General features: G+C 36.9%; 1 protein-coding gene across 1 annotated transcript in view; it reads right to left on the bottom strand.

Annotated features, from left to right (window-relative positions):
* The window catches only part of LOC145664219 (uncharacterized), a 284471-nt gene that overhangs the window by 35441 nt on the left and 233011 nt on the right, over positions 1 to 16019 (bottom strand). Inside the window, exons 8-9 of the mRNA XM_081730676.1 lie at positions 11499 to 11596; positions 8049 to 8249 (exon numbers count right to left, since the gene is read on the bottom strand). Of these exons, the coding sequence (XP_081586802.1) occupies positions 8049 to 8249; positions 11499 to 11596 (299 nt within the window). The remainder of the gene's footprint in view (positions 1 to 8048; positions 8250 to 11498; positions 11597 to 16019) is intronic.

Genomic DNA, 16019 nt, shown 5'->3' with positions numbered 1-16019 from the left:
CATGGGCTACCGCACAAAACATTCCGTCTATAGTTTCTTAAACTAAATCACGCTATTGCTGTAATTACTTAAAACACTTATTTGTGAAATACGAACAAAATTATAAGGTATTTACGAGAAAACTTCGTCTGAAGAAAACTCATTCCGAAAAGTAATCTTTTTTTTTTTTTTTTTTTTTTTTTTTTTTTTTTTTTTTTTTTTTTTTTACAAATGGGTGATGGTATATTGTCAGGTTATTAATGAAAGAAAAGCAAAAGCGGCTGAGTTGTTTTGAGATTATTGCCCGAGAAAAAAAATTCAGCCTCAAGAGTAAATTACTCTTTGTTCATTTTCTCAGGACAAATGAATTATGCGATATTGACAGGTTAGTAATGAAATATTTATTTCTGAACTACGAAGAAAATCGCCTGAGCAGTTTTTGAAAAAAGACTGATAAAGAACACACCCTAAGAGTTAACTACTTCTGGATTTTTCCACGAGAAATTACTTTTACCACAATATAGAGCTCTTAATGAAATACTGATGTATGAAAAAACAAAACGGTTAGAGCTGGTTTTTTAAATGTATTTTTTTATTTTCACTCTTCAGTAAACTATCCTTATTTGGGGGGGGAGGTGTAAAATCTTCCTAGAGAATCTTATAAAAAGCCTAAGTTTAAAATGTGATGTGGATACATTAAGCGATAGGGCCTCTAAAATTTGGAGCGGATGCAGTGTTGACCTTAATGAAATGCATTGAAAACATGTCCGCCAACACCCAGCAATGGTCAACAAACATGTCGCTCAAAGGATGGTGCAGACCTTCCATGAGTTGAAAAGTGGAACCCTTCCTCACCTATTATATTCTTCCTTATGATTCTCTCACGGACTACAACCTCTTCCGATATCTCGATCATTTCTTGGTAAGGAAGAAGTTTCCTAACGACCGTGCAATGCAAGGCGTTGTTAAGGACTTCATTGCATCGTAGACTCCAGACTTTTTTCGCGTTAGCTGAGCGATGGCAAAAATGTGTGGCTGAAACAGACTTTGAGTGACAACTTGTATTGTAGTTTTGTTTTCCTGGGAAGGGGAGAAATAAGGACTTTGAAAGTGCCACACTTCAAGTGGATATTTCAATCGCACCAACTGAATATATCCTGTCCTTGTGGCTGATCTTTTTCTCTTAAGAGAGATCAAATAAAAGAAAAAGGGCACGATCAAACATGTGCATAGAGAAAATCATACACTGGAACTTTGCAATCTGAACGAGTCACTAATGATCATAAAAATAATCAGGTAGACCTACTTGTAATGGCTTAGTTGCTTGCTTGTTTAGGAATTTAACGTCTATTTCAACACCGTAGTTGTATGAGACGTGAACCTACTATTTAAGATGGAATCCTAAGATGCATAAAACACCCGTATAACCTCTTTGGATGTGATATAACTTTAGCTAGCCGAATATTTAATGAAAATGTTTCCTTTTGCCCCTCCTGTAACCACTGATCCAAAGCAGTCACGTACGCAGAAATTTATTTCGAAGAGGTGGTGTCAACATTCAATATGAGGATAAATTATATTAAAATTTGTAAAACCATCCCTAAAATTAAACTAAATTTACAGAGAGAATCCGCATCCCCACGACCTACTTCCTGTATGTTCCTTGTTAAATCATCTGTGATGACTTCAACACTAGGAAATCTGAGGTCGAGAAATTTTCTTTTAGTTCTAGAAAATAATCATAGTCATTTAAACTAAACAAACAAACAAAAAAAAATGAATACGGTGAGTCTTCCAGAGTTTGGAACCCTACTTGCCTGACGGCACCTTGCGCTGCATTAGGTGTGTGCCTTGGGACTTTGTTCTGAAGAAGTAAGATACAGTGTCACAATTTTGCCCGTCTCTTTGATTTGATTACCTTATTTTTATACTTTAACATGGAAATAATACTTGTCATCATCGTTGATCTACTACAAGGCCGTGCCGTGGCGGGAGCGGGCGGGGCGACGACCCCGGGCGCCGAAGTAAGGGGGGCGAAAAATACGGAGAAAAGGGGGCAAAAGAAAGGAAAAATTACTTGGAATATATATATGGGGCGCCTTTGTATACTCTCGCACCGGGCGCTGATTTTCCACTGCACGGCACTGATCTACTAGCTAACGTATGTGTGCCTTTGGTACATGAGATCTCGGGTTCGATTCTTAGTGAGACGGCATCAAACGCACTGGTTCGAGCTTCGCTTTTAAACTACAGGCTTCGTGTAAATAGTCTTGCTGTTGACAAAAGACGCAAATACATATCAATTAATCAATGACACTTTTACTATAACGAGGCTTTATGGGCAAGATAAAACATTTTCTCGCTTTCAGCTTTTTCTTGTTTTCAAAAATGAATAGAGGGAGAAAAACACTTTTCTTTCTTGCACCAAAGCTAATAAAAGTTCATTCTTTACTTTATTTAGCACACTTCCCACTCTTTTCTCCCTCTTTTCTTTTGGATAAATAATTCAACAACAACGCGCAATATGACAAATTTGGAAAAGTGGGCCATTTAATAATACAACCTCGCATGTACTAGATAATAGTTATTTTCAAGATACTTCGAATGAAACAGAATTTGAGGGTCAGGAAAGTTCGACATCATGAACTGTACCTACAGACTGGTCTATAGCATTTGAACATCAGTATACTACTTTAATACTTAATTACCAAATTATCAGTAGTCCTCGCCGGCCTTGCGTTATTCATTAAAACCCCTTTCTTTATGATGAAGACGCAAATATTGAAACGGGAAATGCTAGCAGATTTCTACCACTTCTGGTTTGAAAAAACGAAATCATTCAGTTTTATGACTCATGTTTATGACCAATAAGCAAAAGAAGAGAGGCGATTAATGAATGTGAGTAATTATGAAGGAATTGGTGCAATGTGGATGTGTGGAAGAAAACGAAAAACAAAAAAAACTCCGAGAAAATCCACGGACATGATGCTATTCATCATAAATTCACGTGGTTGCTTATCGAAACTGAAACTTGACACTGGAGATGAGTGTTCTACAACGTGGGCAGCTCTGGGTTGCTGACTGATTTAAATAGAGGGATAAGAAAGAAGGTTAACCCATCATGTATCTAAGGCGGGAAAATCCCGAAGAAAGGGATTTTTTGGTCTAAATATCCCTTTTTTCAACTTTTGCCCCTATGAACCCCCCCTGTTTTAACGCAGAGATCTGAAAAATCTGATACTCGGTGGACTGAATGTTTGTGCAAAATTTCAATCTTCTACTTGCAAAAATAAGCCCGCCAAAATTAATGAACATAGGCTTAATAAGAGAAAATATATACTATATTTTAAAATTATGACGTCATCACCTCCTATGTCTGGATGCAGGAAGGTGTGAAACCATACCTAAGGTCTTCTACAATGCCTCTGGACTTGAAAAAAAAAAAAAAAAAAAAAAGCGGACGAAAAAGCTCAGATAGAAGACTTATAACGCAATATACCATGAAACACCCGTATGGTACAAATTGTACCGTCGGATCCCTTAAGGATTAAATCTATTCTTGGGATGCTAAATTAAACATTTCTCACTATTTCATACATTGTTTGCTCTATGAGAACAAATATTCAAGCCAGAAATTGTAGTAAATTATTACCACTCCCGAAAGTTATATGGATTATTCTTGAAATTTTAAACAAAAAAGAGCATTCCTATACCAACTGTCGTCATGCTTGTGACGTATGGAAATTATAGAGTAATCAAACGGCTTAATGTTTTCCAACAACGCTCACTCAGAAGAATCACAGTCTCTTGTCATGATCAAAGGTACCTCACTCACAGTCACGCTATAAATCCGAGACCACGCTCACATAATCATTTCTACACCGCTCATAGCATCACTTCACCACCACACTCACTCGACCACACAATTACATTTTGATCTCACCCTCACATCCCAGCCCTCACATCACGCTCACTAAAACTCACGATCACAAGATTCGATCTCACGATCACATGACCAATCTAACATCATGCTCACTCGACCTCATACATCACTTCAACCCGAGGTCGCTTCAACCTGACATGGCCACATCACTTCGACATCACGCTCTCTCAACCTCACACTCACTTCGTGAGGTGAGGTCGGGGAAGAGTGAGTTTCGAAGTTGTGAGAGCCAGTCTCACGAATTCGAGCACCTTTGGTCATGATCACATCAACAATAAAGAAAAAAATGTACGATAGTCAGGCTCTAAACCTTTATCAACAACAGCAATCGAGCGCCGAATGCAACTTGCTGAACATATCCTACACGTGTCCGAAAATCGATATCTGAAAACTGCACTTCAATGGATCTCTCCAGGAGGAAAAAGTAAAGAAAACCGGCCTCGAACACAGGTGCCACATTTTTATGAAAAACTTCAAACTCGTTAACGTCTCTTAAGACGATGCTGAAACTGTTGCAAACAACAAAAATCGCTGAAGAAAGCTCACTGTCCAATGTGCTTCGCACGGGACTCATAATGACGATGATAAGGGCAAAAATTACATCTATTCTTGGGACGCTGAATCTGTATCAAAAAGCCATTTTTCATTAACTATTGTTATTCTTGCTGTGATACCTGTCGACAGAGGGATGGAATTAGATATAATTCAAATGTTAGGCCTAGGTAAGATTTCTTCCTAATTTGTAACAATAAAACTATAATTTTTACTGATGTGATTTCTCTCAAGAGTCGCCATGGGGCCGCGTTGACTCAGTGGTAAGCGTTCACCTCTGGTGCATGGGGTCCTTGGTTCAATCCCAGCTCATGCCAACTGAACTTTGTGGTGAACAAACACCGTGTACGTGGGTTTTCTCGGCGTTCTCCCGTTTCCCCCTACTTTCTTCATTCCACCATTTCATTCAATTCTCATTATCACCGTCTCCTTTAGCCTAGCTGGGATAATCGTGGGACGTAAAACTAAGATTTCAGATTTCAAGAATCACCATACTGGCTCTATTAGCAATGAAGCTCAATAATGTTTATTGAGCTTACGCAATATTTTGAAATAAAGCCACGAGAAAACACACAGACTGGACGTAACGTTGAGAATTTTTTTACTCAAAACATTATACAAGATACATAAAAGTGCTCTAAAATGCATCAGATGAGTGAAAATTTATCGATTGCTTATGGCTGCATTTATCTTTTGAGAAAGTTTTTCTGGAACGAAAGGACGAATGAAAGGCATTTGTTTTCTTACCCAAATAGGAGAAGAGGGGTGTCTAGCGTGAACTAATTTGCCCTATGAATAACAGAAGTAAATTGTGTTAAAATTTTTAATAATTGGTAAATTCTCGTTGCAGGATTTTGGCTTGGAATATTGATTGATGAGAAGAAAGCAAAGGAGATCTTTCTCTTCCACACAAATGAGTTAACGGTCATCTACAAAGTTACGTCTGGCCGACGAAGCTTGTGTGGTGTGACACAAAACAACGACAATATGAGTAATGAAATGATTTCTGAGAGTGAGAACTTACTTCAAGCAGTTGTGATTTTATGTGATTTCTATCATTCCGTAATTGTGTGATTCTCATAGGAGTAAATAAATAAATAAAAGGTCCAGGTCACCGCACTAAGCTTTCTCGCTCCAATTCCTTAAACTACATTATGTTCTGCCGCAGTTATTACTGGAACACCTATTTGTGTAATAGGAACAAAATTGTAGGGCGTTTTCGAAGAACTTTATCCGAAGAAATCTCATCCCCAAAAGTAAATTGTTCCTTGCGGATTTTCATGAGGAATGACTTATGCCAAATATTAGGGATATTAAAGAAACGTGTGTTTATAAAATACAGATGAACAAAGTCGCCTTATTATTTATTTATAGTCACCATTCAGTAAACTACTCTTACTTTCTAGGTAGGAAGAAAATTCGAAATTTCCCCTCAAGAATAAAACAAAATCGTGTTTGAACGGTGTGCATACGTTGAATAGTATGACCTGTAGGCGAGTGGACATACATTGGGACAAACAAACAAACGAGTAGACTTTCACAAGTCCCTTTTTCGGCATGTAAGGGCCATGAAACGCATAACATAGTTCTACAGCAATCATAGTTTTAAGGTTTTGTTTTAGTAGCGCAAGTTACTAATATGGATGCAATGATTCCTGTCTCATATAGCCTCGGTGCTGCAAATTTTAATCAATATTACAACTCCCATTTAGATTTAGACGAGAAGAGAGAATTTTCATGAGGAGAAACGAAACAAGACAGAGTTCTTCCACCAGAAAATCACACACTTCTCCGGGACACAATATGAGTAATGCTGACAGATCACTTTCACGACACCTTGTTGAGACAAGTTCAACTACAGTCTCATAGGTAGGAAACCCTACTCCTCTATTAAATCATCCCATGGATCTCACAATTTCAAGAACGTTATATTTGCCCTTCGGTTTATCTTTATAAAGTCACTATCAATAAATCAAACGCTTACTAAATCAATTTTCAACGAAATTGATTGGTATATAGAATACAATAGAAGAACTACTCAAAAACAATAACAGCTTACACCGATCCTATTCTTCGTAACTATCAAGAGAGAGAGATCAAGTGAAAATCAATTTAAGATTGTCTCGTGAAAAATTTCATGTCATACAAATTTATTATTATTATTATTATTATTATTATTATTATTATTATTATTATTATTATTATTATTATTATTATTATTTCAGTAAATTTTATGTTATTAACCACGTGACCGCAATGAAAATTCAAAAGGCACAATTACTTCTTTTTAGTCAGCAAAGTATTACGTGACGCAGATCGCTGACTCAATTAGGAAGTGTTTTCTTCTCTTTGAAGGAATTTCTTAAAAAGTCTTTTAACATATACCGTATTACATGTAGAGGTTGGATATTTAAACACTGAATAGGCAGGCAAATAGTCATTTTTAATTTATAAGCAGGCACTAAAATATAATTCTAAATATAGGGGATTTAGGATTTAGATTTCCGGGTTTTCGGCATGTATAGTTATTTAGCCCGTCACGTATAAGGGATGACGTCCCTCGGCGAGCACACTATCCGGGGAAAGGAAAGGAAGAAAGCGGCCTGAGAGCTATAAGTAGAGCACTGCCCCGCATTTGCTAGAAAAACCTCATTCAGGATGGTTGGTCTGAAAAAGCTTTTTACACTTTTTCGACCGAGTGCCCCCACCGGGAATCGAACCCGGGACCGAATTCTAAATCCAATAATCGCATTGAATGACATAAGAAACTAAAATTACGTCAGGAATAGAACTCAAGTAACCTAGAATCATACCTGATCCTTGTTTGTAGGGAACATTTTCATTTAAAAGAATTAGCGTAAAATTCTCCCAGAATTATTTTAAGCACTTTTCACTTCATGTAAAAGCTTCATTTTTTTATCAATATACACAACAGTCCGAATTAAGAAATTAGTGGTCACTTTCGAAGGAGTAAATTATATATTTTGTCAGTCCGTAATTAAGAATCATTAACTGATTTTGAACATGTTAAGAAGGTAACTTTTTAAATCAGAGTTTTGAGAGCGCACCACATTAAATAAAAAAAAAAAAAAAACTTCAGAAAACAATCTTGAAACAAGGAATATATTTAATTATCCCAACCAAGTCCTAATTTTGAAGAAAATTCAAAGAATAGACAATATTTGGCACTTAGACAAACACGCAGTGTACATAGAGTGAAATAAGCAAAAGAAATTTTGCTGAAACTGAAGCGAAAACTCGCAAAATGAATTTCATCATGTTCACTTTTACAAAATTATTAATATAAAAAATAGGTATTTTGTCTAACGTCCGGTCTCTATATATTAAGAAAGACAAAAGAAAAAGCTTTCTTTACATATACAAAAATTCAGCACAACTTACCAGTCGGATCTAGATTGAAATATTAATTTTCAGAAACGAAACTGATATAAATATTGAAGCCAAAAGTTTTTTTCTATATTCATTGTTAATGTTATTCAGATTGTCATTATTATTATTTTTTTACACGAAATGAAAAAAAAGAAAAAAACTTTGTAGCTATTAGCCTACTTACTTGCCACCATGACAGTCTTGGAGTTTCCCCCTAAGGAATCCTTGAGCAGCCAGGTAAGAACTGAATCACGGTAAGGCACAAAGGGCTGCCAAGATCTTCGGGGGGAGGCGGAGGGCGAGCTCCCGCAAGACGCTGTTCCGGAGAGACTCTGCATCGATCCTGTCAAGCTATTCAAACTCCCCTCCACCACAAAACGCTCAGCTGAAATAATACATCCAATATATTACGATAGACTCAACTTTTCCACTTTTATTTCTACAATGTTTTGGACTTCGACCTACCTCAACTACAAGTCCAGCTTAAAAAACGTATCTCTTGCTTAGAGCCTTCTTCAATGCAAGCAGAATTACGAGGAATACTATTACACAGAAATGATGTATCATTCTGACAAACATAATAAATATATATAGTTCTCTCGATAACAATATGTTATTTACTTGTTAACTGCAGATTTTCAAAATTTTCAAACGAACAAGAGTACTATTATATTATTTATAAACAATAGGATAGGTACTGACAATGTCGCCATCGACTTCGGTGGAAGCAAAAGCTTCACAGTTGCGCCGCATGGTGTCGCTATTATCGATGGTAAAGGTAAATGTTCCAGAGCTGCGCCGCATGGTGTTGCTACCTTCGGTAGAAAACGTAAATTGTCCAGAGTTGCGCCACATAGTGTCACTACTACCGACAGTAACTGTAAATGGCCCGGCGTTGCTGCGTATGTTGTCGCTACTGTCGATAGTAAACGTGAATGATCCACAGTTGCGCCGCATGGTGTCGCTACTGTCGGTAGTAAACATAGAAGGTTTATTCAAATAGAGATGCTATCAACCACACTGGAGATCTGAATTGTCACCACTCCTCTGTTAAAGTTAGAACTGAGAGTATATTTGATCTGCGGGACTTAAGATTTTGCATTAGTTAAAGAATTCGATTTTATCGATAACTGATAATTACTGATACGATCCACCGAATTCAGCGAACACCCGAGGTCGCGTGCCGTCAGGCGCCAGGGATTCGCTGCTAACAATTTATAAACAATGAAGAACTTAGTAATGATAATATTACTATCACGCAGGTGCACCAAATCTTGATGTGTATAAGAAGAAAATTAGGAATTTGGTGCACCTGCGTGAACGCATTTGGCACCGGTCCGTGCAATTTATCCCAGCAGCGTTGCAGTGTGTGTTCAGGTGCACCGCTGAGAGTTGGCAACTCTGCTTGGATATGGAAGGCAGTCATGTCGTAATGTTATGATTTCGTTGGCTTATGATGTCTTCTATGGTATTATAAACACTTTATTTGAATTCAAATGCTCCTTGCCAGAAATGGTTACGGACTTCTTAGGCACCCTACTAAAACCCATGTTTTAAAGAAAATTGTGTAGAATCAGACTTTGATTTGTACATTTCGTTGTTTTGTTTGAATTCTTGTACTATTTAGGTATTACAAAAATATAGATAAATACTCCTGGATTTTATGCATAACATTGCATATTGCATTATATCACATTGTTAGATAAAATATCTCCACCATACGATGCTTTCTTGTCATTTTCGACAAATCACTTTTTAAAAAAAATAAAAAATAAAATAAAAACTTTCAACAAAATATGAGAATTCAACTTTTAACTAATATATTACAAGTACACTCTCACTAATCCATCATTCAAAAGGATTTTTCTTTTACATTGTCGCTATCACGAGGACGTGAAGAGATGGTCGTGACCATGGTGGAAAGACTACAAGGTGAATGCAATGCAGCGCTACATTCTTGTCGTTCTGGCGCATGACGTCATCTTGGTCGCAGACGTGCCCAACGAGAGGCAGATGAACTTTCAACAAGAGCTTGCTCGCTGGTATCTCACACGCAAACTTCTCTTGTATTTGTAGTGATCTTCAACGAAGTGAAAATTTTAGTACAAACAGTAATTGTATAAACGTAATGTAATCAATGATTAAGCTAAGTGAAATCAAAGGAAGATATTTACAATAGCAAAAGCATGGTGGAAAGACTACACCAGTCATTATTAACTTTGTAATCATGACTACAAGTCATTCTTAACTTTGTAATTCTGGAGGGAACTCCTAAATATGTATATATAATTATCCAAAGTTATGATTAAAATGAACAAAAATTCCAAAATCTGAGTGTAAAAATGTCCGGACAATGTCGCCCTGACATGGTAGGTGGATACTTTATTCTCTTGATCTAATACATTGTTATATATCTTTGTAACCGTTAATCGTTATTACGAACCTTCCATTCGTTAGTTAATTTGAAGTGCAAGGTCCCGTTTCAGCACCGAGGCTATAGGGAATGCATACCTCCAGAATGAAATGGGATTTGAACTACATTAACGCGTTCAATGCTCTACATATGCGTAACTGGAGGGAGGTAATGCCCCCTAGAACATCGTGCCTCCCTTCTCGAGTTACATGCCTGCCTCTGTGGAGAAAATTTTGTATCAATATCTTATGGAAATTATGATAGAAATAATCACCTCTGCCGCTCCTCCTCCCTCACGATTTCGAATCCGGGTCTTACCTCGAAGTTCGTCTTTTTAAATCGTACTATTGGATTTTTGTACGCAGAATAAACACAAGTCACTGTATATACTACTGTTACATACTATTAATACTAAACAGAAATTTCATAATGAAATGTGTTTGTGGAATTTCATTTAACATTGCATTTATTTATTATTTTCGTGTGAAACACCATATTTTAGGTTTATTTTGTCCTGTCGCCTGGAAGCTAAAATCCATTTCTGGAGACATTTCCCCTGTTCTTGAGGAAATCTAAAGTATTTTATATTAGTTTTCTTTACTTTTTCTGTAGTAATTATTACAGCTGTACGCTGCACAGTTAGGCATTCTCGATATCACTTAACAGAATAAAGTAACAAAGAATTTCCACTTGTTACTTCCAGCTGTGACTTTTCCCGTTGTCCCTTGCGACCCAGATGACGTCACAGCCACGACAGCGCTTCAGGCGACATGCGCATACAACCACCTTGTAGTGTTTCCACGATGGTCATGACAAAGAGAGCTCCGACGAGCATCTTCACTGAAACAAAGGAAACTTAGTGCCTTGTTTCGAAATGGGTAGAGAATTCGAAATTTTGTGTACTGTATCATGTACTGCATTATACAAAATTTGTGTTATTGCATATGACATTTGTGACTAAATTTGTCTGTTATCAATGTGCATTATGCTTGCAGTATCACGCAAATAAAGGCATATAGCGTAATGTTAAGTACAAGAAAATTTAAGCGCTCTCAATACAGTGGTACTTTCTCTAATATGGCGTCGGTCTGTGCAAGAAATGGCCCGATTAACAAGAGTGTACTAGCGTATCTTTACTTGTCGATACTACGAATGTTAAAACTATCTTGAATCAAAGCTATAGTATAGTTTATTACTGTTCTTAAAATTCAACATACATACCAAGTGAAGAGATAACGGTCCCTAGAGTGACGAGAGACTTATTGATGTTTGCACCCTCTTTCAAACGTTCTTTGCAATGGTCCTGGTTGGCTCTTTCACTGTGAAGAAAATTTATACAGTAATTTATAAAATGTATATCATCAAATTTTTAACAATATAACTACTATAGTATTTTAAAACATTTATTGGTCTCCTCAGCATTATTTCGTTTTAAAATTAAGGCAAAATTATATCATTCAGTAAAATTTATGATATAAAATAGTGTAAACGTTTTGAGATAGTGTTTATCAGCATGTAACTTCACTATTATGCTGTTTAATAATTAACTCTTACTAAATAGAAAAAAAAAAAGCTTTAAGGTGGATAACCACCCGGAAATCAGTACATATTTCAGCTCATTCCCGTAACTGCTGCGCAATGAAACGTTACATATTATAAATATTGTACGTACTATAAGATAGAGTATTGTTTCAGCTACAGCACAAGATACTGATTCATTTGGTTGTCTCCTGATATCGAAAAATGTAACAAATAAAAGAAAGTATTTGTTTCGTTTTACAATGAGCACACAAGATGGCAGTTGCTGTTAAATCTTACTAGAAGTGCTCCGTTTCATGAAATGTTTATTTGTGTGCGTAAAGTATTTTAAAGTAACAAACTTATCACGAAGTAGATATATTGTTTGACCATTTTTCGTATTATGTTTCATATGTTATTTAAATATTAATTTACATTTAAGGAAATACATTTTGAGACGAAACTTGAGCAGAACTCCATAATGCGTTGTTGACAAATTTGTACTTTACTGTAGTAGTCACAATACGAAAATTTCTGGATTCTAGCGTTGCAGTTCGAGAAGAGGAATCGCGGTAAAGGTCGAAAACTTAATTTCTCCTGGAAGTATCTAAGCAGAATTCCATGATTACTCCTTTTATTATCTCGCATCAGTAAACACTCGGCACTATCTGGCAATGCCGCACTATTCAAGTAGCTTTTAGCATAGCACCGAGAACACCTAGTGATCCACCTTAAACTTAGAAAATTCCATTGCACTGCATGTCTTCGCATTTATCTGAGAGAGCTTTAAAAATCTTTGGATTGGAATACGCATGTTTAATCTATCATATCCTCCCCTTTTCTATAATCATCTTCGTTTTAAAAGGTCACGAAAACAACATGTTCTCGGTACTGTATTTTCAAATGTAGAAAACACAACTTCCGTTAAAGAGTCAAACGTTTTTCATCTGTGCTTCATTAACACATGTTCGTTTCCCGCTCATCCGATGACATGCACAGCAGGAAAATCGAAACCAACGAACCTATAATTAGGCCACATGAGAGTTTAAACTCACGTGTGTGCACGCTTATGTATATATTCAACGATAGTGAGTGTATATACAAGATAGAATAATGTGCTAACAATTTAATCTGTTCAATAAATCCTAGTTTAAAAAGGCTAATTTTACACACAACAATGACCAATTTCTACTTATTTTATGTTAACGAGAAATGAATCGTTTACCAACATTTTTTTTATTATTATTATCGTCATTAAAAAGATATTTGACACTATACATGGGTTTTGCAAAGCAAGAATTGTTTGAGGAAAAAAGGTAAATAATTTCTGCTTCTGTTATATAAAAAAAATGTAATCTTTAAAAGACTTTACTTTAAATAATCAACTCCACAAGAGCAGAGATTCTCGCTTCAATGAGTAAGGAATAAAAAGCGAAAGAAATATTTTGTTTAACGTCCCATAATTATGTCCTGTAGTCTAAGAGAGAGGACGGTCAACGCATGCGGACGCTTATGAATAAAATATTGGAATAAAGAAGTGAAAAATGCGAGAAACCCCGAAGAAAAGCAAGTAACTAATGTTAATGACTAACTAACACGATTTGGAATCGAAAAGGGGCCCTTCGCAAGACAGATTAACAGTTTACTAGTGAGCAATCATTCTTCCTGTTCAATCTGTACCCCAGGGGCGGATCCAGGAGGGGGCGATCGGGGCGATTGCTTCCCCCGCAGGAGAGAATTTTTTTTAATTATATATATATATATATATATATATAATCCATCCCAGAGTTTGGAGCTCTTAAAAGTAGCTCTAAGTAGCAATATTACAACCCACCGCCCCTCAGAAGTCCATCCTGGATCCGCCCCTGCCCTGTATGTACACTTAAGTACCAAAGGTCATGGGTTACCAACCTAATAAGGTATGGGACCTCCTCGAACGCAATTAGACGTGACAGAGACGCGATAAGTCGCTGATAGTCCACTGGAGAGGTGTGTGGCCATAACTTCAACTGTCGTCCATAATTCAGTGGCTGTTGCAAGTGGAGGATCCTGGGCACGAATGGCTCGTTCGATAATATTCCACATATCTTAGATAGGGTTCATATCCGGAGATCTAGGAGTCCGAATAGAATGTTCCTCAAACCAGTCGTGCACCCTTGTGGCCTTATGACATGGCACATTGTCATTCTGGAGAATCCCATTGTTGGCAGGGTACACGAAGTGCATAAAAGGTTGGAGATGGTCACCAAGCAGCTAAACTTAGCAATGGTCGGTCGATTTTCTGTCAAACGAACCAGAGGACCCAAACCATGTCATATAAACAAGACCCAAACAACTATCAACCGATAACTTGAAGAGTGCCTTGTTGACAATTTGAGTTTATGGCCTCACTGGTCCTGTACCACGCCCGGACCCCATTGATCGCGCGTACCAACTTGAAATGTGACTAATTTGACTAGCTACTACCAGTTAATACCAGTCATCTAGGGCCCATTCCATGTCTTCCCGAGTCCACGTGAGTAACCGCTGCCAATGGTCAGCGGTTAGTAGGAGCCCCGTGTCGATATGTGTTTCAACACCGCATGCAGACCAAATTGCTAGGGATGCGCACGAGACAAGATTTGTGGCTGTCTCGTCTCGAAAATGTGCTGTAAAAGTGATGTCTCGACTCGAAAAATGTATATTTTTCTATTGGAAGAGCCGTGTCTCGACTCGAATTTTGTCAGGAAAATCCTGTCGCGACTCGTCTCGTGCGCATCCCTACAAATTGCGCTGTGTAAAGAGTACGATTGACATTCCTTTTCATTTGCATACGCGTATGTAAAAAAAAATAGCATTTGCATACCAATATTTAAATTTTAGGATAGTTGCATATCGGTATTTAAATTTTATTGCAATTAATTATATTATTCATAAAACTGTGACTAAATCTCATATAGTGTGGTTTATTTACTTTAAATGATTCTAAATCCTATGTTGTATTGAGAATTTATTGTATTATTATATGAGTGATATGAAGACGACGGAAAACGCTTGATAATGAAGATTTTTTTTTTTTAAATTTTAAATATGAAGTATAGAGCGAAATAAGAAGTCAGAAATCTAAGAAATCATAGAAATCATCTTCTATATATGGAGATTTTAGAAGTTTCAGTAAATAGATTTTTTTTTCTGAAGAACTAGCAAACAACATACTCAAGATGATTATGTTGTCTACTGTTTGGTGGAAAATTTGTATAATGAAAGGAAAGAATTAATAGATGTATCTGCAGGTGCCCAAGTTACTAGAAACAGTGCATAGATTATAGTATTAACTGCAGTAGCCAATATGCCGTGCCCTCTCTATTGTACTTTGCTAGTCTCTTTCTTCTAGCAGCTGAACGTGAAGTTTTACTTAGAATGGCTGGTATATTAACAAGCTTCAAAACTATTTCGATCGGTTTAACTGTACTGGAGAAACGAGCCTAGAGTCTGACAACTTGATTTAAACCCTTATTCGAAAGCAAAAGAGGGTTTTGAATGCCACTATTACTAACAAATAGTTGCAGGCATATGGAATATTTTATTCTTGAAATGTGTCCGTTTACTTCCCAAATTGCTTTACAAACGTGTATCCCTCCGTAAGAGTGTATTCAACTCCTTAGTTTGACAAATTTTAAAAATTTTCTTTCATAGTAGGTATTCTGTGGGACGGGGGTGAACCCCAATGCAGAAAGAACCTGTAGATTATTCTGCTATTTGACTTGTTGTTGTTGAATTTTAGTTTAGCGTCCCTTTCAGCAGCGAGGCTATATGAGACGTGGACCTACTGATTAACGTGGAATCCGAACCACATGAGCTCCCGCCGGGAATCGAACCCGGGTCTCCCACGCCAAAGGCGCGTACGCTAACCGTATTCTGCTATTTGAATGGTGCAAGAATGTTGTGAAAAAAACATACAAGCAAGGAACTTTGCACAATTGTAGTACTTGATTTCCTTATCAACACACTAAAAGTCCCCTAAAATTGACCTTGAGATTCGGCGCCATATTGGAAAATGACAACCGATTTTCAGCTTTTCACCGATAACTCCAAAATAAGCAGCGATAGCGTAAGAGTGATGTAGAGAATGAAAAAAAAAAAAAAACGCATTTTTGGTGTATAATACATCTATGAACCTTTCTTTCAGGAGATATGAAGAACAGTGAGGCTGTAATGATGAAAGAAAACTGTATACTCAATATT

This window comes from Thermobia domestica, chromosome 11 (genome assembly GCF_964235325.1).
Source record: "Thermobia domestica chromosome 11, izTheDome1.hap1.1, whole genome shotgun sequence".
Taxonomy (NCBI): domain Eukaryota; kingdom Metazoa; phylum Arthropoda; class Insecta; order Zygentoma; family Lepismatidae; genus Thermobia; species Thermobia domestica.
This window is presented reverse-complemented; position numbering and strand designations above follow the sequence as displayed.